The sequence below is a fragment of the Geotrypetes seraphini genome, chromosome 3 (assembly GCF_902459505.1).
Source record: "Geotrypetes seraphini chromosome 3, aGeoSer1.1, whole genome shotgun sequence".
Classification (NCBI taxonomy): domain Eukaryota; kingdom Metazoa; phylum Chordata; class Amphibia; order Gymnophiona; family Dermophiidae; genus Geotrypetes; species Geotrypetes seraphini.
Window position 1 is genome coordinate 397,852,387 of NC_047086.1, and position 21,930 is coordinate 397,874,316.

The 21,930-nt window shown below is 45.2% G+C and overlaps 1 protein-coding gene across 1 annotated transcript in view; it reads right to left on the reverse strand.

Moving 5' to 3' along the window:
• GLP1R (glucagon like peptide 1 receptor) overlaps positions 1-21,930 on the reverse strand; it is a 245,924-nt gene that overhangs the window by 55,837 nt on the left and 168,157 nt on the right. Inside the window, exons 6-7 of the mRNA XM_033935380.1 lie at positions 15,679-15,832; positions 11,701-11,860 (exon numbers count right to left, since the gene is read on the reverse strand). Coding sequence (XP_033791271.1) covers positions 11,701-11,860; positions 15,679-15,832 — 314 coding nt within the window. The remainder of the gene's footprint in view (positions 1-11,700; positions 11,861-15,678; positions 15,833-21,930) is intronic.

Genomic DNA, 21,930 nt, shown 5'->3' on the forward strand with positions numbered 1-21,930 from the left:
TGGTATTGTCCTAGGTGCCAAATGCTGAAGTTGCCATCTAATCAAGCCATTGTGACATCACTGCTGAGGTTGTTTCTTTGGCATTGGTGGAATGAGGCATTATGACATCACAATCTTAGCTCTGGAATGTTGCTACTCTTTGGGTTTCTGCCAGGTAACTTAGTAAATGACGGCAGATAAAGACCTGAACAGTCCTTCCAGTCTGCCCATTACAGTTATACCCATTACAAATACATGATTAAATTAACTTGTCTCTTCTTTGATGTTTCTGGGTCATAGACTGTAAAGTCCTCCTGGCATTGTCCTAGGTTCCAACTGCTGAAGTTACCTTCTAAGCTCACTCCAGCCTATCCAACGATCCCGTTGTTTGCAGGATATCTACTGTAAAGTCTGGCCAGTAACGTCCTCATGTTCCAAGTCAGTGGAGTTCCTATCGATGCCTTCCCCAGCCCATTCTACCTGAATCACCACATATGGGACACAAACCGTACAAGTCTGTCCAATACCGGCCTTATTTCTTTAATTTATACCATTTGTTTTCTAATTAGAGATCCTTATGTGGTGAATGCTTTTTCTGCTGATTGATTTAGGCTTTCCTGTCAAAGAAATGACATACTTTTTTTTCTTAATGTCCAGTTCTTTTTAATATCTATGGCCGTGACCCGCAAACTTTCTCGAGCCGCAGCACACCTGGAAGTGCGCGGATATCGCCGTGATGACATCACACGCAGGCATGACATCATTGTGTTGATTGTCCGCGAGTGTGTGAAGGCCCTCCAGGCGGGCCCTGAGACGCCAGTGGGGGGGGGGAGGGGGTGCCAGAAGGGAAGAGGACCAGAGAGAAGGAGAGGTGCTGGCGCCCACTGATTGCCGACAGGAAGTGCCTCTCGCCAGTTCGAATTCCAAATTGTTCAAGTTCTGTGGCGTTTGGATTCCGAGGACCGAAAACGCCTCAGTTTGATCAGACCGGATGTGCTAGTTGGCCATTGTCTAATGCCATTTACTGTTTTAACAGAACCCACCATCTGCAATTCATGCCCCTACTCTGAGAGACAAGAGTCGGGAAGGAAGAATTTATTGTACAGTTCTACACTGCAGGATACCCTTCTCCTCAGTAAATGCATTTTGAACTCAGTCGAAGCTGTTCTGTGATTTTAGAGTGCATTTAAAATGTACTGCAGTGAAGATGAGGCCAAGCAGCCGGAGCAGATGACTTCGGCAGGACACGGAAACTTCCTCACATAAACGTGCACACGAAAGAACGTACCGAGGATGATGACTTATGTAGGATATAAGCAGAGCTGTTCGCATACATGGGCACATAAAAGACTCATGGCCTGATAAATTAGGTGGGATATAGAGAGAACATGAAGGAACGCACCACAAGATTCAGTAAGATATAGAGAAAGGGAACAGGAAAGCATGTACCAAGGGAGTGTGCAGTGCAGTGGTTAAAGCTACAGCCTCAACACCCTGAGGTGGTGGGTTCAAATCCCATGCTGCTCCTTGTGACCCTGGGCAAGTCACTTAATCCCCCCATTGCCCCAGGTACATTAGATCGAGTGTGAGCTTGCCAGGACAGACAGACAAAAATGCTTAAGTACCTGAATGTACGCCACTTAGGTTATAAGTAGTATATAAATACTATGAATAAATTCTTCTTTTTTTTTTTTAATTCTTTATTCATTTTAAATCTGACAACAAGTGTACAAAATTATAACAATACTTAACAATCATATAACACTTGAAAATCTTTCTCATAGGATCATAATAATATAAAAATTATAACCCATCCCACCCATCCACCCTCAATTACTACAAATAAACATATTCCAAGTAAAACCCGATCATATTAAAATAGTTAAAATATTTATCCCCAAAAAACCAGCCCCCTCCCCCCCAATGTATACATATATCTAACAAAGGAAAATGATGTTCACTCATTACAATATCTTTCCAATGGCCCCCAGATCTTCCTAAAATTATCATAGTTTCCTTTCTGCAAAGCAATTGCTCTTTCCATTTTAAAAATATGACCAAGTGAATTCCACCAAAATGAATAATAAATTCTGTAGGATGTCAACAGAGTTTCTCCAATACGTGGAACCAAGCGCTGAAGGGCAATGAATTTCATAAGACAGCTCATCACACACATAGTAACTTGGGTGCCTAGAAGTACTGAGGGATGATGGAGTTCAGTAGGATGTGTGGAGGGGCATTTTCAATACAACGTCTAAGTTTGGACTTTTCGGGAAAGATGTACAAAAATCCATTTTCAAAACCCAAAGATGTCTATATATATATATATAAATACATATTTTAATTACCTATCTAGATGTTTTGGCCCCTAGTGAGTCTATGGCAGGAGTGTCCAACCTTTTGGCTTCCCTGGGCCACATTGGCCGAAAAAAATGTTTCTGGGGCCGCACAAATGCGCAAACGCTGCAGCAAGACAGAGGAGGGAGCCGGCAAGACGGTAAACACCCAGGGGCAGCAGAGGAAAACACTGCATCGCCCTCGACCGGGGCCGCACAAAATACTTCACAGGGCCGCAGGTTGGACACCCCTGGTCTATGGGCTCCTTTTAAAAAGCCACGCTACGGCCTTAACGCGCGGAATAGGGCAGGCTAAATTGCCCCATGCGCTAGCCGCTACCGCCTCCTTTTGAGCAGGTGGCAGATTTTCGGCTAGCGCATGCTATAGCATGCACTAATCCGGTGCGTGTGCTAAAACCACCAGCGCACCTTCGTAAAAGGAGCCCTATCTTTTTGGGCCATTTGTGAATGCAAAACCATCCAAACAAACAAACAAAAAAAACCACACAAAAATAAGCATCCAAGCAGCCGGCATTCTTAGCAAACTGGCCACACAAACAGCCGGGGATATTGCAGTGAATGTCACATTAAAAAGTCACCATAACCTTCTTAAATTGTATGGTGAGTCATCAAAAACCCACCCAAAACTTACTGTACCCACAGCAATAGCCCTTATGCCTGCAGATTTCATCTTACGTAGGTATAGTATAGTTTATTAATTTATATTCTGCCTTTATCCAAGGAGGATGACAAAGTAGCTTCAAGAGATTATATCCTGACCTTGATAATATCTTTTTCAGTAGACAGGGGTGCCATTCTGGACAAGCAGGCTATCTCCTCCCTATGGCCGTGAGTCATATGCAGAAGGAATCCAATCCAGATTTTTCCTGTGATCCTCCTGCTTCACTGGGAGCTCTACTGCCACCTGCAGTTAGCACCCAAGCATGCAAGAGCTCCATTGTAATTATGTGAAGTAAGGACAATCAACAGGTCCTCTCAAACATAATAACACTTGAACACTCAGTGAACAAGGAACAGCCAACAGAAGCATCAAAGGAGCTCAGGTAGTAGTACCCCTGTAGACACTATAAACATATTATACAGAATTCTTCAGGGCCCAAAAGTCTGACTGGCATCCGAGATACAAACTTGGAGAGCGATAAACAGAATGAGACAGTAGGCAGGCACAGGAAGGGCAGGGATCCAGAATGACACACCTATCTACTAGAAAAGATATTACCAAGGTAAGGGCAAAATTTCTTTTTCCAGTGCAATAGGTGTGTAATTCTGGACAAGTAGAACGTACAAAAGCAGTCCCAGAAATTTAGGGCAGGCTGACTGCGCCGGCCCATAACACTGAGGACCAAAAGGCAAAATCCTCTCTTGCCGCAACATCCACCCTGTAAAATTTTGCAAGTGTGTATAGAGTGGACCAAGTCGCAGCTCTACAAATCTCTAGTGGACAGACTGCCCTAGCCTCTGCCTGCAACAAAGCTACACTTCTAGTAGAATGCACCTTAACAGAAACAAGGGACTGTTTCCCACAGACAATGTAGGCTGATGAAATGGTCCTATAGATCCATCTAGAAATTGTGGCCTTAGAAGAAGGTGCACCTCACTTAGTCCCATGAGTCAGCACAAACAGATGGTCAGAGAGTCTAAACTCGTTGGTGACTTCCAGATAATGCAGACGCAATCTTCTCATGCCTAGTGTGACCATATGGCTCCAGAAAAAAGGGGACGGATTGAGACATCCGGGTTTTACTTCCATTGAAAGCAACCAAGATGTCTCAATCTGTTCTCCTTACTTCCATTGCTTTCAATGGAAGTAAAACCCGGATGTCTCAATCCGTCCCCTTTTTTCTAGAGCCATATGGTCACACTACTCATGCCCAATTTCTTCAAAATGCAGTCCTGTTTCTAAGAACTGGTAGACTGGAATGCAGGTATGTGGACTTCCTGATTAACATGAAATGCCGAAACCACCTTTTGCAGAAAAGAAGGAACAGTGCTTAGGGAGACCTCAGTCTCTGAGATTCTAAGGAAAGGCTCTCTACAAGAAAGAGCCTAGAGCTCTGAGACTCATATCGCTGAGGTCACAGCTACCAGAAAAACCACCTAAAGTGTCAGGTTCAAGAAAGACGCTTCTTCCAGTGGCTTGAACGAAGCTTTGGTGAGAGCTCGGGGAACCATATTAAGATCCCATGAAGAGAATGGAGGTTTGATCTGTGGTTTGATGTGAAGAGCACCTTTTAGAAATCTGGCGATGTCTGGATGAGACGCCAACAGAGGTCTATGATCCCGAATTCTGAAACAAGAAAGTCCTGCAACTTGGATCTGAAAAGATGCCACAGTGAGGCCCTTATCAAGGCCTGCTTGGAGAAAAGCTAACATCACCAAAAACGGAACTGAAAATGGCTTCACATGTTCCTGTACGCACCAATGCTGGAAAGTCTTCCATGTTTTAGCATAGGCAGAAACTGTCATTGACTTCTTAGACTTGAGAAGGGTGGCAATGATCATTTCAGAATACCCTTTGTGCTTTAGCACGTCATGCTCAAGGGCCATGCCATAAGAACATAGCAATCTGGATCCTCAATGCATACTGGACTCTGTGAAAGGATGTCTGGAAGCATATGCAACCAGAGGTTGTGGCCTGTGTGAAGATGCATCAGATCTGCGTACCATGGCCTGCGAGGCCAATCCGTAGCCACCAGAATGACCTTTCCCTGATGAGTTGCAATCTGTTGAAAGAGTCGGCTTATCATGGGTCAGGGAGGAAAGACATACAAAAGGATACCCTGAGGCCAAGGCTGGACTAGAGTGTCTAGACTAGGGCTGCCCAATTCCAGTCCTCGAGATTTACTAGCAGGCCAGGTTTTCAGGATATCCACAATTAATATGCATGAGAGAGATTTGTCTGCACTGCCTTCTTGGTATGCAAATCTCTCTCATGCATGTTCATTGTGGATATCCTGAAAAACTGGTCTGCCAGTAAATCTCAAGGACCGGAATTGGGCAGCCCTGGTCTAGACCTTTGCTTCTGGGCTTGAATTTTTGACTATAGAACCTGTCTGTTTTCTTATTCTTTGCCATCACCATGAGGTCAAATCGTGGATGGCTCTAGCACTGAACAATGGCCTGAAATGCTGCTGTCGACAGTGTCCACTTGCCCAGATCCAAGGTCTGTCTGCTGAGGAAGTTGGCTTAAACATTGTCCACTCCCGTGACACATGTTGCTGTTAGTGCCTGGAGATGATGCTCTGCCCAGTGAAAGAGCATGCGGGCTTCCAGATATAGAGATGCACTTTTGGTGCCTCCCTGGCAATTTGACATATGCCATCATTGTAGCATTGTCGGAGAAGACTCGTGATTGCTTGACCTTTCAAAGACTTCTGCAATTTCATCAGAGCCAACCAAATGGCACATAGTTCTAGCCCGTTGATCGATCAATTTTTCTGAGAGGGTTTACAATGCCCCTGAATCAGATGATGATTGCAATGAGCTCCCCAACTGAGGAGATTTGCATCTGTCATTATGACCACCCAGGAAGCAATCCGAAGAGGCATGCCCATAGAGAGGGACTGAGGATGGAGCCTCCAGCATCCAGGGTAGACACTTCTGTAATGCGTCCATCTGTGGAGACCAGCATGAGAGTAACATCTACTGGAGAGGATGCTTGTGGGCCCTCGCCCAAGGCACCACGTCTATTCTTGCCACCATGGACTCCAAGACTTGAAGATAGTTCCAGATCAATGGAGCTGACTTGCCCAAGAGACAAGAAATCTAAAAGCACAGCTTCTGTCTGCAAGTTTCTGAAAGATAGATGTGGCCAACAGCCATGTTGAACAAGACTCCCTGGCACTCCAGGTATTGAGTCAGTGTCAAATTACTTTTTCGATAATTTACAGTCCAACCCAGATTCTCCAGGACTCGGATCACCTGATCCACTGTGCATCAATCCTTGGACAATGAGGGGGCCCTAATCAGCCAGTGGTCCAGGTAGGGATGCACTTGCACAGGTGATTTGCTACCACAAGCATCACTTTGGTGAAGATGCGAGGAGCTGTCACCAGGTCAAACGATAGAGCTGAAAATTGATAATGATTTTCTAGAACATGAAATCTGAGAAACTTCCTGTGTTCTGGGAAAACAGGAATATGCAAGTATCCCTCTATCAGATCTAAAGAGGCTAGGAACTCTCCTGGGGACACTTCCACAATGACAGATTGAACTGTCTCCATGCGCTGCATTTATGTAGGGTCCAGAATTGATCCAAAATCATCGGAGCCTTTCTTTGGCACGATAAAGTATATAAAGTATCTCCCTGAGCCCGAGTCTTTGGCAGCACAGGCTCTATAGCACATGTGTCAAACACAAGGCCCGCGGGCTGAACCTAACCCGCCTGGCCGTTTTATTTGGCCCGTGGTGACTGTGCGCCTGACACTACACTCTCCAGGCATCTCCTTGAGTCTCGACTCCCCCACTTAACAGCAAATTTAAGATTTTTCAGGAGGGGGAAGGAAGAGAAAAATTCAGAAACCCTCAAAAACCTATTTTAGACAATCACCCCCACTTCACCTCATAGGCTGTAACAGCCTTACTGCTGAAAATGTTCTGCAGCCTGCTTCAGCTCTTTGCAGCAGCTGGCAAGGAGAATAATCACTACCTCATGTTGGAAATGCCTATTCAACGCTGATCTTTGGGCTGCCAGTCAGACACTGTGTCTGACCGCACCCCCACCACCACAGACTGACGGACGCGCTACCAGGAGGAGGCGAAAAATGCAGCCAACACCCTGTGAGACACCGCTGAGCCTCCTACAGATGCCTAACAGCCTATGCCTGAACCCCTGCTAAGCAATAGGTGAGGGATTAAAAGCGGTGATAGCCCTGAGTTCCAAAAATACTTGTGCAGGCTGGCTAATAGGTACCACCAGGGCTTGTCTTGTCAGCTGCAGACCACAGTCTGCTTCTTCTCTACTCAGGCAGAGCTAAAACCAAGGTGAAAGCTCTGAATACACCAAATAAAAATTGGAAAAAACCAAATAAAATCACCAAATAAAATAAGAAAAAGGGAGAGCAGAACAGAAACACTCCTTCTGGCTCGCATGCAAAAGGGAAAAACTGCAGATGGCAGTAGAGTTCCCAGTGAAGTAGGAGGGACACACAAAAAATCTGGAGTGGATTCTTTCAGATATGTCTCACGGCCATGGGGAGATAACCCGCTTGTCCAGAATGACACACCCAATGCACTGGAATACCTATTTTCAGAAGACAAAAAAATGGAAATTAGTTTCCTGAATCAGGTAAATCTAACTCTATACCTGAGAAGTTGTATTCTCTTATTTGCTGAATAGACCTTCCCATTTCCCTACAAAGAGCATGATTCAACAAAGTCTTTCTTTCTCTCTCGCCTCCTCTCTCCCTCCCTCCCTGATTTGGTGTCTGGGGGGAAAATGGTTTGTAAATCTAACCTGAAGAAAGGAACAAGACAAGTCTAGTTTAGACAGCATTCTTCTCTTTTACACTGTCTGTGATAATCACACACCTCACGAGCAGGAGATAAATGCTTTTTTATTTCTTCTCCAGGGCGCTTGTGTTTTCTGTCTCAGACAGGATGATGAGGTTGCTATGGGAATTGTTAGTTATTGCTAAACAGAAACACAAATTATGTCTCAAATCTCTTTGTGACATACAAACTCTTGCATTACAATTTAAGCTTTTTTTTTTTTTTTTTTAAGACGTATCTTTCCAGGTCAGAAAGCAGGCATTGTTTTTTTTTCATTTACTGAACAAGGCACAGATTAAATAAATAAAAATATATATGTAAAGGATTTCCAGGTGTCCCTTGTTAAAAATCTTTTGAGAGTGTGGAGGGGCATAATTGAAAAGAACGTCTAAGTCCGTTTTCGTCTAAGTCGCAAGTTGTCCAAAGTAAAAACACGGCTTAGGACACATTTTAGAAAAATACGTCCACATTTGTTTTGTTTTGAAAATCGTCTAAGTATAGGTCCTGTCGATCTGATTGTCCAAGTCGCTAAATCGTCCAACTTTTCGTCCAAGTCAAAAATGCCTAGAACAAGCCCTGTTGGATGTGGGAGGGGTCTGCAAAGTGATGGACTGAACACCCAGACATGCCACCTAAATAGTGGGGTACCTTACAGGGCACTGCTGTGAACTTCACAAAAGGGGTGCAATGTCTTCTCCTCACTACAGCTTCCTTATAGGTCATGGTGAGCCCCCCAAAACTCCTCCAGAATCCCCTAGACCCACTTATCTACCACCCCAATAGCCCTTATGGCTGTAAGCTACTTATATGCCAGTACAAAAGGGTTTTGGGGGTGTATAAGGGAGTGCACATATTTCAATATCAATGCAGTAATTACAGGGGCTTATGGGCATGGGTCTTCCTCTCTATGGATCCCTAACCCACCCCCCAAGACGGCTTAAGACGCCTCTGTGCAGCACAACTAGGCTTTCCTATGCCAGGCTGCCAGGTGATTAGGTTCTGGAGGCACAATTTTCAAGTTGTGATTAATATTTTTATGGGGGTGGGGTCGGTGATCACTGGGGAAGTCTGTGGGGAGTCTGTATTATGTGTTTTCAGTGCTTATCTGGTCACATTAGGTGGGTTTTTGTCACTTAGACCATGTTATAAATGGTCTAAGTCACAATGTCCAAGTTCCGTTGATCCTGTGTGGTATACATGCAGTACGACTAAGTCTAAGCCGACCCACGTCACATCCTCGACACTCCTCCTGAAACGCCCTGTTTAACTATGGTCATTCAGCGACACTATGAAGGCCTAGGTCGTTTAGAAATACATCCAAAACCCGTTTTTATTATCGGCACTTGGACGTATTTTGACAATGTTCGTCCAAGTGCCGACTTAGGCCAGTTTTTGGACGTTTTTCTCTTTCGATTATGAGCCCCAAAGGGTCTTTTGCCCAAGACAGGCTGAGAGACCCTTAATAAGAAGATGATCGTGAACTCCTTTTCACCTTGAGGTTTCATGTTGGGTTGCACAGCAGATTTAAACAAAAAAATAGTTACAACTGATCCAGCGGATTTGGCAGACCCTTGGGATCTTCTGCAGATCTGCCAAACAGAAGTTAAAAATATGTAGCATTAGTCTGATGCACAGATCCAGTGGATTCATGGACCATATTTAAGATGAAAATGATGGATTCTGAAGGATCTGCTTTTTCCTATTTCCTGTATGTAGTGACCAAAAAAAAGGTACTTTTTCAGAGTAAAATGTGCTCAACTAGTTCCTCTTTTACGGGCTGTGGATGTCAGTCCCTGCTTTAGTCTAATCATTGGAGAATAGAAATACTTAACTGTTGTGGTTAAACATTTTCACAGTGTTCAAGATCTTATTGCTGACCTCCAAGTGTGTTCATTCTGCTGCCCCTCAATATCTCTCCTCTCTTCTCTCTCCTTAAACACCTCACAGAGAACTCCGATCTTCAGATAAGTCGCTCTTAACGTTACCTTTCTCCTCCACTGCCAATTCCAGACTTCGTTCCTTTCATCTAGCTGCCCCTATGCATGGAATAAATTACCCGAGTTTGTCCATCCCCCTTCATCCAACAGTGCTGGCATGCCTATGACTGACACAACGACATAGCATTTGCTGGTAGTTCTCTGCTCCTCGTATCCGCCCATGCTGTCCATGTACACATTTACGCCTCTTTTTGTGGATTATTCTGCGATTGCGCAAATCACTATCACCAGTAACTCGTCTCATGTAAATTCGGCGACCTCCGCGACTCTCATTTGCATGTGCAGTTTTTCGAGAATCACTTGTCTTCTTGAAATTGTTACAGTTATGGCCACGACAGCAGCCTGTCAGATTTTACCGGCGATATCAGAAAATCTTCTCCTGAATATTTTTAACCATCTGGTTTTGCTGCTATTAGTAGTGGTAACTGATTTCCCTGATATCTGTAGGGTTATGACTAGGGCTACCATGTGTCTGGGTTTCTCCGGACATGTCCTCTTTTTTGGCGGTCCATCAGGTGTCCTGGCAGCTTTTCCTCTGAGCAGCTTTTTGTCTGGGTTTTTGCCTTGGGGGGTGAGGGAGAGGGCAACGTGGAGCGGTGGCATCGCGGCAAATTTGCATATAAGGGGTACTCCGGCATCAAGGGAACTCCTTCCCCTTCCAGCAGAGAAAGTGGCAGCCATAGTAATCAGAACTCGCTACTCTTGCCGGCGTCAGGCCTTACTCTGCCAGGTCCTGCCTTCATGGAAACAGGAAGTAGGAGGGACCCGACAATGAGGAAGGCCTAACACTGGCAAGAGGTAGTGACAAAGAGAGAGAGAGAGAGAGGGAGGGGGAGGGAGAAGGGAGAAAAAGATGTCGTACTGCAGGGCAGGCAGGGAATGAGATGCCTGGAAAGAGATTAGATAAGACAATGGGGAAGAGTGGGGAAGAGTAGGAAAGGCTGAAGTCACAGAGGGAGGAAGAGTGAGAGAGATATTGGAACAGGGGAGATGGGGAGCAGAGGGACGAGAGAGAGACGAGAAGAGTGGGAAAGACGCTAAATCCAGAAATGGAGAGAAAAAACAAAAGAGAAATGCTTGTCTTGGGATGAGGGGTGTAGAGGGAGAAAGGGAATAGAGGGGGGAAAAAGCCGGACAGAAGGAGAGGCAGGGACACAGGGGGGAAGGATGAGGGTTCCCTGAGGCAGAGAACGAAACATGGTCCATGTTGGGACCCTACGAATCCTGATTTTACAGTTTCAAGATAAGTTCATTTATGTTTTCAGTTTTTGATTTTTGTGGCTGTACAAGTGAAAGCAATTTCATCTTTTAATACATTATATGCAGTGACTGGTCGGTGAGACTTCAAGAGAGATAAATATCTCGTAGAGTCTCCAGGTCTCTGAACATATATCAGTCTATAACCAATTATAATTATCGTTGGTATCAATTCTGAGAGTAATTTATTGTAGCCTTAAAGCTTTGAGAGAAGGGATTCATCATATAATTTGGACGTCACAAAAATTTCCCTTCATTTATAAATATAAGTTACCCCTTTGCTTTGTGACTTTGCCTAATGGTTTGACCAGTCCTGGGTACTGTACAAATCATGATAATAGTAATTAGTCTGAAACATTCAGGCTAGCATCTACAGGTCAAATGCTAGAGTCATGTTGAGTCAAAGGAGTACAAATGATTGTATATGGCAAAAGATGAGGCCCAGAGAATTTCCCTGCATGCAACAGCTCTCATGCAAAGCTTACTGTGATATTTGCCCTACGGTACAATGGAAAGTAAAGCATGCCACTCTTCTTATTTTGGAATATTTAAATTCATGTAAAAACGGCCATGGAAAGGACCACAACTATTCTGAACACAGTATAAAGGGTCATACTCACCCCAGCCAATACAGAGGTAGAGCCGAAAGATTCTCTGTTCTGAAAAGACGGAGAAGGCCAGGAGTGTGTGAAGGTACACACCTTCCACTAGAAGCCAGTAGTAATTTGCGGCCACACAGTACTGCATCAGAGCAAAGACCAGCCGGCAGCTTATGGATTCCTGAGGGAATGAAGAGCGTGTTTTAGTACAGACGGAGCCCAGAAAAGGAGAGGGAAGACCGCAAAATCTCAGTTGAAGCAGCTTACACGTTCTGTGTAGGAAGAGTAAAACCTTGGATTGCAAGTAACTTGGTTTGCAAGTGTTTTGCAAGACAAGCAAAAACATTTGATTCAATTTTAACTTGATAAACGAGCGAGGTCTTGCAATACGAGCACATACAGTATTTTGTATTAAAGTTTTTGGGTTGTGGAACGAATCATCTGAGTTTCCATTATTTCTTATGGGGAAATTTGCTTTGATATACGAGAGTGGATGACAAGCATGGTTTCGGAACAAATTATGCTCTCAAACCAAGGTTGTACTGTACTTATTTTGTACCTGAGGCAATAGAGGTTAAGTAACTTGCCCAGAGTCACAAGGCACTGCAGTGGGAATTAAACCCCTGGTTCTCAGGCCATCGCACTGACCATTAGGGCTGCTCCTTCACTCCAAAGGAACGGACAAAGTCTCACAGCCTTCTCTGAATATATACATGGGGAAGTTCTGTATAGATTGTTGCAGTTTTCCGGGTCTCACCACGTCTGGGTAGGTAGAGCCCAGAAAACTGTAAAAATCGTGACGCCAGCCGTGGAGGCCTAAGAAAGCACAAATTCTGTGTAGGTCACCCAAAGTTAACCCTTTCAGGACCAAGGGACATATTTGTCCCATAACTTTAAAATCCTATAAATTTTGATTGGGATAGTCTACAGTTCTAAATTTGATATGTACGGATTCCATATGATACTGCCTTTATGTAAACAAACTGGTTCCGACATTCATTCATTAGCGTCGTTGCCAGATTGACGAGAAGATTCACTTGCCACACTGTCCATAAGCCAGAAGTGTGATTTTTTTAAATAAAAATAATGATATTTCACAAAAAAAAATCAATTTTTTGGCATCTGCAAGCCCTTTTTACCATAAAAATGTCGTCAAAACCACAAAAATTGGCCTACGATCCTTATGGTCCTGAAAGGGTTAAGTGCTGGGTCGATCTTCACGAAGCATGAATTCTACATATAAAGGCTGTTACGTGCTGAAAGGCCTTATAGGATACTCACTTAGCATGCATTTCCGCCTTATGGTGGGAATAAACATTTATCAAAGGCTCGCACGCCTGAGTTCTGAGCATGCTCACGCCCCTTTGGAGTCGTGAGCTATGAAAATTAGGCACATACACTATAGAATATAGAGCATCGGGCAGATCCACATATCGTAACCTAGTAAATGACAACAGATAAAAGACCTGAATGGTTCATCCAGTCTGTCCTGTAATCACATGCATTACAATTTCATGATTACATTAAAAATGTTTTTTTTCTTTGTTATTTTTGGGCCATAGACCTTAGAAGTCTACCGGTACTGTCCTTAAATTCCAACTGCTGGAGTTGCCGCATCCAAACCATCTCCTTTACTGGATTCGGACTGTTAAAGTCTGCTCATTCGTATTCTAATTAGCAACCCTTTGTGTTCGTTCCACACTTTTTCGAATTCTATAGTTTTCCTCTCCACCACCTCCCTCAAGAGGGCATTCTAGGCCTCTGCCACCCTCTCCATGAAAAAGAATTTCCTAACCATACTCTCGAGTCTACCACCCCTCAACCTCAATCTATGTCCTCCTAATGACTGCCAATTAAGTGCTTGCTAACGCCAATGCTTAATTATCACCAATTTGGCCAATTATTTTGTACTTGGATCTTGGATCCATGAGCAAAGCTGAGCATATTATTTTGGGCAACCAATGCAGAATTCCCCCTCCCTCCCCCCCAGGGCAAAATTAATTCTTCGAGGGTCCCTAGGCACACAAGTACACTGAGCCCCCTAGCCCCACCCCGCCCCACCCATGGACCTCCCCCCCCCCCCCCCCCATCGACAGAAAGTATGACAAGCAAGGAACGCAGGTAAGAAAGGCAACAGGAATTGTAATTTTGCAAGCGGTGCTGCTTGCCCAAAGCTTCACTCTGACGCGCCCAGGCGGAAGCAGGAAGCTGCGTCAGAGGGAAGCTTTGGGCAAGCAGCACCGCTTGCAAAATTACAGTTCCCGTTACCTTTCTTACTCGTGTTGCTTGCTTGTCTTACTTTCTGTCGAAGGGGGGGGGGGCGCATTGTTGATCGGGGGGGGCCCGCGTTGCCGATTGATGCTGGAGGGGCCCATCGCCGTTTGGAAAAATCCAATGTTGATGCCTTCCTTCATCGGGCCCCCCTGACCATTTCGGGCCCTAGGCACGTGCCTACTGGGCCTATTGGTTAATCCAGCCCTGCCCCCCCCCCCCAGTGTTTCTGAACACGTGTTTTTTTTCCTAGAGTTAAATTTATACTTTGGCCAAGGTGCAAACTGTGCAAACCATAGCTCTCTCGCATCATTCTTGCACAGTTTTGCTCACAGAACGGTATAAATTAAGGGAGAGATTTTTGTTTGGAGCTTAAATTTTTGCAAAACTCACATCTACAATGAAAACTTGTAACCATTTGAAAATGTACTTATTGCTAGTCCTGCATGCAGAATCGATCTGGGAAAACTGTCAAACTGTCCAGGTAGAGCAGCTCATATTTAATACTATCACTAGATCGGGGGTTGTCCACGCAGTCCTCTGGACACACCTAGCCAGTCATGTGTGAGAGAGATTTGCATGGAGGGTTACCAGATGTCCGGGAAAACCCGGACATGTCCTCTTTATAGAGGACTGTCCAGGTGATTGGAGGGATTTCCAAAACCCGGCACTTTGTCCGGGTTTTGAAGAACCTGAGCTTGGCGCTGTGTTTAGATAGGGTTACCAGCTGTCCGGATTTCCCCGGACATGTCCTCCTTTTGAGGACATGTCCAGGGATCAGGACGGCTTTTCAAAACTCAGCACTTTGTCCAGGTTTTGAAAAGCTTTCCTTCGTGCATGTGTGGTTATGACGCGATGACATCGTGCCCACATGCATGTGTGACATCATCGCAACATATCCGCGAATGTGTGGATGTCCTGCCCGATGAGAGCAGGCAGCGGGGGGGTAGGACCGGGGTGGGATTGGGCAGGGAAGAATGGAACTGGGAAGGCCTGGGGCAGGTCTAGGGGGCCTCTGCACATGCGTGGACATTGACGTGATGATGTCACATGCATGCATGTGTGCACGTGACATCATTACATTGATGACTGTGCATGCCCCAAGCTCTGGGAAGGAGACATGAGTTTGTGGGGGGGCGGAGCGGGATGGAAGGGGGCAGGGTCAGATGTCCTCTTTTTGCAAAGAGGAAATCTGGTAACTCTATTTGCATGCAAATTTATCTCATGCATATTCATTGTGGCTATCTTGAAAATCTGACTGGCTAGTTGTGTTTGAAGGACTGAGTTCAGAACATCTGCACTAGATCCATCAGAACTGCCTTTGTACGGTTGCCAGATTTTAAAATCCTAAACCCTCCCCCAATCATGCCCATCTTTGCCCCAGTCCCGCTCTAGCTCCGCCCTCCGCTGCCGGCTTTGCCGCATGCGTGGATGCCAGGCGATGATGTCACACCCATGGCATCCGTGCATGCGCGGCTTGCCTCCTGCCCGACACGATTGAGAGGAGGCTTTTCAAAAACCCAGACAAAGTGGCAGGTTTTGAAAAGCCGTCCAGATCCCCAGACGTCTGGTAACCCTTTGTATGGCCCTGCTGTTGCGGGAGACTGGTCATTTAATCTGGTAAATGGGTCTGGGAGCAGACAGAAAGCAAAAGATGCACACAGGCCTGCTTCAGTGCCCGCCTGCCCCTCCTCCCCCCAGATGGGTCTGGAGAGCGGCAGAAATTACCTCATTGAAGAGTAATCCATCCCACTGGTTATGATACATTGGTGAGCTGTACATCCACTTGATCACCGAATCTTTAATGAAGACAGAAACCGCCCTCAGAATGAAAGAGGCGAAGAGGTTCAGGTGGATATAGTTCCTGGTGCAGTGCAAATGCCTGTAACACATCGAGCCTGGGATCAATGGTATTACTGGAGTAGCCTAGTCCTCTTAGAAATCAAACTGCATACAAGGAATGCCTTGTGAGTAGCAATCTGTGGGATCAGAGGCTGGCAGTTACTCAGAGTCAGGGATGTCCAATCAAAACTGTCGCCTAATATCAACCAATACATAGTTAGAAGGGACCTGAACGCTGCTAGACAAGTGGAGGAAAGAGACCTCAGAATCAACACTCAGCTCTACCGCACAGCAAGAGCGAGACACCCACCATCAGAGGTCAATTCAAGAAAACAACTCCACTTTCAGGAATTGGGACAATTTGAAATATTTTTTTAACACATTTTGAAAATTAGGGCTCCTTTTACGAAGCCGCGCTAGCGGGTTTAACGCACGTGACTTTTCATCATGCGCTAACCCCCGCGCTGGCCTAAACACTACTACCGCCTGCTCAAGAGGAGGCGGTAGCGGCCGGCGGTTTAGTGCGTGGTATCACGCGCGTTAAACCGCTACCGCGCCTTCGTAAGAGGAGCCCTAAATCTCTACTCTTATATAACGCCGTAAGGAACAACATTCAATTACTCTCCATTACAGACCTGAGGAAGAAAGAGTTACCTTCGAACGCGCACCATAAACTTTATTAAGTTAGTCCCATGAAAAAGGCGTTTTTCTGTTATTTCTACATATTACCAAGAAATTAATTTAGTAGTCCGAAAAAATTATCTTTAACCCTTTCAGGACCATAAGGATCGTAGGCCAATTTTTGTGGTTTTGACGACATTTTTATGGTAAAAAGGGCTTGCAGATGCCAAAAAATTGATTTTTTTGTGAAATATCATTATTTTTATTTAAAAAAAATCACACTTCTGGCTTATGGACAGTGTGGCAAGTGAATCTTCTCGTCAATCTAGCAACGACGCTAATGAATGAATGTCGGAACCAGTTTGTTTACATAAAGGCAGTATCATATGGAATCCGTACATATCAAATTTAGAACTATGGGACAAATATGTCCTTTGGTCCTGAAAGGGTTAATGTGATACAATCTAGAACAGCACATTTGCAAAGGATCCCTTGAAGGCTGTAAATGGTAGAGATTTGTAATCCAATGCTGGACAGGGTTTTCCTGTTTCATAGAAAGCACTGTTAGATTTCCCCTGATGCAGGGGACCATTAAAATAAGGGCTCCTTTTACGAAGGCACGTTAGCGGTTTAATGTGCGTAATAGTATGTACTAAACCGCCGGCCACGCTAGTCGCTACCACCTCCTCTTGAGCAGGTGGTAGTTTTCCGGCTAGCACGTGATTAAAAGCCACTAACACGGCTTCGTAAAAGGAGCCCTAAAACTTAACTTTATATACCGGGTCTTCGACCAGAGGAAGCTCGACGCGGTTAACAGTAAGTTTAAAAATAAGCTAAAATACAAGAGGACTAATTTTCAAAATGTTGAGCAAATAGAAAAGTTTTTAAAGATTTACGGAAAGATTGGAAAGAGCTGGGACACCTCAAAATTAAAGGAAGTTCATTCCATAATTGAGGAAAATTAAAAGCCAGAGAAAGGCTAAAATTCTTGACTCCTTGAGTTCCTTTCCTAGAAGAGAGGGCCAGTTTAAATCGTGGAGTCCCTCTCGCATATGAAAATCTATAAACATTCCATAGAAGAGGAACAAGAGGGACAAAAATGCCATATAAAATTTTAAAAATAATATATAAACATTTAAACTGGATTCTGAGATGAACCAGGAGCCAAATGAGGCTCAAAAGCAAAGGAGTCACATGGTCGAATTTGCTCTTTCTATAAATCAATTTTGCAGTGGTATTCTGAATCCGAGATAAATAGCATTACAGTAATCTAGCCGAGATAATATAATTGATTGGACCAAGACAGAAAAATGACATTGATGGAAAAGATATCTAACCTTCATAAGAACATTACAATTGCCGCAGCTGGGTCAGACCAGTGATCCATCATGCCCAGTAGTCTGCTCACGCGGCGGCCCCTAGGTCAAAGACCAGCGCCCTAACTGACATTAGCCCTACCAGCGTACGTCCTTGTTCAGCAGGAACTTGTCTAACTTTGTCTTGAATCCTTGGAGGGTGTGTTCCCCTATGAGAGACTCCGGGAAGAACGTTCCAGTTCTCTACCACTCTCTGGGTCCATCGTGCCCAGCAGTCCACTCACGTGGCGGCCTTCTGGTCAAGGACCAGCACCCTAACTGAGACTAGCCCTATGAGCATACGTCCTTGATCAGCAGGAACTTGTCTAACTTTGTCTTGAATCCCTGGAGGGTGTTTTCCTCTATAACAAACTCCGGAAGAACGTTCCAGTTCTCTACCACTCTCTGGGTGAAGAAAAACTTCCTTCTATCATCTTTCAGTTTTAGAGAGTGCCCTCTTGTTCTCCCTACCTTGGAGAGGGTGAGCAACCTGTCCTTATCTACTAAGTCTTCCTCAGCATATAACACTGAAAGGTGTTTGCAGCGCTGTACATTTTGACATTTATAGACCGTCCCTGCTTGGAAGAGCTTACAGACATACACGACATACAGGGTTAGGGATGCAGAACCCAAGATAGGGTTACCAGACGTCCGGATTTCCCTGGACATGTCCTGCCTGGGTTCTGCATGAGGACATGTCCGTGGGTCTGGATGGCACTTTGTCCAGGTTTTGAAAAGCCTCCTCTCAATCGCGTCGGGCAGGAGGCAATCTGCACTAGCTAGCGGCTAGCTTCCTGCTCGACCAAAGCAGGAAGCAGGGGGGCGGAGCTAGGGGGACTGGGGCGGAGATGGGCAGGACTGTAGGATTGGGTCTAGGACAGTGATCTCTAACTCGTGGGTCAAGGACTACATGCGGCCTGCCAGATAATATATCCTTAGTGCCCCCAGTGCCTCCTTCCTATGTCCTTAGTGCCCCTTCCTGTGTCCTTAATGTCCTCAGTGCCTCCTTCCTATGTCCTTAGTGCCCCCATTGCCTCCTTCCCATGTCCTTAGTGCCCCCAGTGCCTCCTTCCTATATCCTTAGTGCCCCAGTGCCTCCTTCCTATGTCCTTAGTGCCCCTTCCTAAATCCTTAGTGCCCCCAGTGCCTCCTTCCCATGTCCTTAGTGCCCCTTCCTATATCCTTAGTACCCCCAGTGCCTCCTTGCTATGTCCCCCTCACTGCCTACCAGCCTTTGTCCCACCCCCTCCCCCGAATCCAGCCTGCCTGTTTACCTCCCTCCATGCTGCGCCAAAGCCTGCCTCCCTCCAGCGCCTGATTCAACACCCCCCATCCACCACCATTGCTGCTGCTGCCTGCCAGCCTCCCTCCAGTGCTGAATCAAACCCCCGCCTCCCGCCGCTGCACCTTCTTCTTGCCTCCCAGAAGCCTTCTTCCCGACGTCAATTCTATGAGATCCCTCCCCTAGTGTCAGGAGGCTATGAGGGATGTGATAGTGGGCTAAGGCTCGCTTGCAGTCCAAACAATGCACTACGCTTTTGCCAGGGTAAGCGTGTGATTTTAGAAACAATGTTGGCAGAACAATTGACTGGTTAGGATGGAACTCCATTGCAATCTTAGAAAGGAATTTGGAATGTGTGCAGAGAACTGCTCTGTTATGATGAAAATTAGTGTAGGGTCGGTCAACTACCTGAGCCTGAAGCTCACTGACTCTGCGAACTGAAATGACCACTATCAGGAAAACTTCACGTGACAGGAATCAAATGCTCTTCAGGAATTTTCATCAGCTGGGCGAGAACCACATTGAGATCCCCTGACACAGTAGAAGGTTTCATAAGGGGATTTGTCAATAACAAACCTCTCGTAAAGCGAACAACTAGAGGCTGTACAAAGATGGACTTACTCTTACATGGATATGGTTTTGAAACCAGACTCAGATTCATGCAGGAGGTACTCAAGCTGTTTTTGTACAGGGCAAGTAAAAGGATCTAGGGCCTTGTCCTCACACCAGATGACAAACCTCCTTCATTTAAAAGAATAGACCCTCATGGTGGAGCCTTTACTGGAAGCAAGCAAGATTCGAGAGACACTTTCGGGCAGATAGAAACATGATGGCAGATAAAAGCCAAATGGCCCATCCAGTCGGCCCATCCGCAGTAACCATTATCTCTTCCTCTCTCTAAGAGATCCCACGCCTTCTTGAATTCAGACATAGTCTTTATCTCCACCACTTCCTCCGGGAGACTGTTCCACACATCTACGCTCTCAACATCTGGGCTGTGAGAACCAGAGACTAGAAGTTGGGATGCCGAAGGGAGCATTTGTGATGAAAATCTGAAAACAATGCAGCCTCCATGGTTATTTTGAGGGCAAGTCCAGAAGAAGGGGAAAACAGATCCCTCGGTCAATAAGGAGTGATTAGGATCATGGCTCCGGGATCCTGCTTAAGTTTCAATAAAGTCCACTCTATGACCGGTGATAAAAAAAAAAAAAAAAGCCTAACATGGCTTCATAAAAGGAAGGGGGAGGGGCTAACTTTAAGCACCCTTTATAGAATCAGCCCTTAACCCTTTCAGGACCATAAGGATCGTAGGCCAATTTTTGTGGTCTTGACGACATTTTTATGGTAAAAAGGGCTTGCAGATGCCAAAAAATTGATTTTTTTTGTGAAATATCATTATTTTTATTTAAAAAAATCACACTTCTGGCTTATGGACAGTGTGGCAAGTGAATCTTCTCGTCAATCTGGCAACGACGCTAATGAATGAATGTCGGAACCAGTTTGTTTACATAAAGGCAGTATCATATGGAATCCGTACATATCAAATTTAGAACTGTAGACTATCCCAATCAAAATTTATAGGATTTTAAAGTTATGGGACAAATATGTCCCTTGGTCCTGAAAGGGCTAAGGGTATTGTAGTCCCTTCTACACATTACAGAAGGCTCAGTTGAAAGAGAGGACATTTCAAATGTGAATCTTGTTCTATTTGTGAAGTTTTATTAAATATTAAAGTGTTTATTTGAACTGGAACATGCTCTTCAATAGTTTCCCAATTGCAATACTGAGAATGTGTTCTGTGCAGCAAGAGGACATTTAGAATTGGATTTAATGAATACAAAAGATGCATTGAGAGAGGGATAAGAGCTAAAGAATGAAACACTCTTTCCATAAGAGAAAGAAGACTCAGTACTCTCTCTTATAACAACCTAAGAATTGCCGCTGTTGGGTCAGCCATCATGCCCAGCAGCCTGCTCACATGGCGGCCCTCTGGTCAAAGACCAGCACCCTAACTGAGACTAGCCCTATCAGCGTACGTTCCTGTTCAGCAGGAACTTGTCTAGCTTTGTCTTGAATCCCTGGAGGGTGTTTTCCCCTATAACAGCCTTCGGAAGAGCATTCCAGATTTCCACCACTCTCTGGGTGAAGAAGAACTTCCTTACGTTTGTACGGAATCTATCCCCTTTCAACTTTAGAGAGTGCCCTCTCGTTCTCCCTTCCTTGGAGAGGGTGAACAACCTGTCTCTATCTATTAAGTCTATTCCCTTCAGTATCTTGAATGCTTCGATCATGTCCCCTCTCAGTCTCCTCTTTTTCTCAGTTTCTCTAATCTCTCACTGTACGGCAACTCCTCCAGCCCCTTAACCATAAGAACATAAGAATTTCCGCTGCTGGGTCAGACCAGAGGTCCATCCTGCCCAGCAGTCCGCTCCCACGGCGACCTCTAGGTCAAAGACCAGTGCCCTAACTGAGACCAGCCCTACCTGTGTACGTTCTGGGTTAGCAGGAACTTGTCTAACTTTGTCTTGAATCCCTGGAGTGTTTTTTTCCCCTATAACAGCCTCTGGAAGAACGTTCCAATTTTCTACCACTCTCTGGGTGAAGAAGAACTTTCTTACGTTTGTACGGGATCGATCCCCTTTGAACTTTAGAGAGTGTTTTTGCATTCCTCTTAGACTCACAGTGAGAATATCAATCACCAGCTATTGAAAGAAACCCCCCCCCCCACCCCATTCTCTCCAATCATCAGGTGTGTCAGGAAGCCACCAGACACTTGTTTTGCTGTCATAGCACTCACCTTATGGAAAAATCTTCCCCTCTATCTTACTACTGCTATTACTAATTATTATTTCTATAGCGCTACCAGATGCGTGCAGCGCT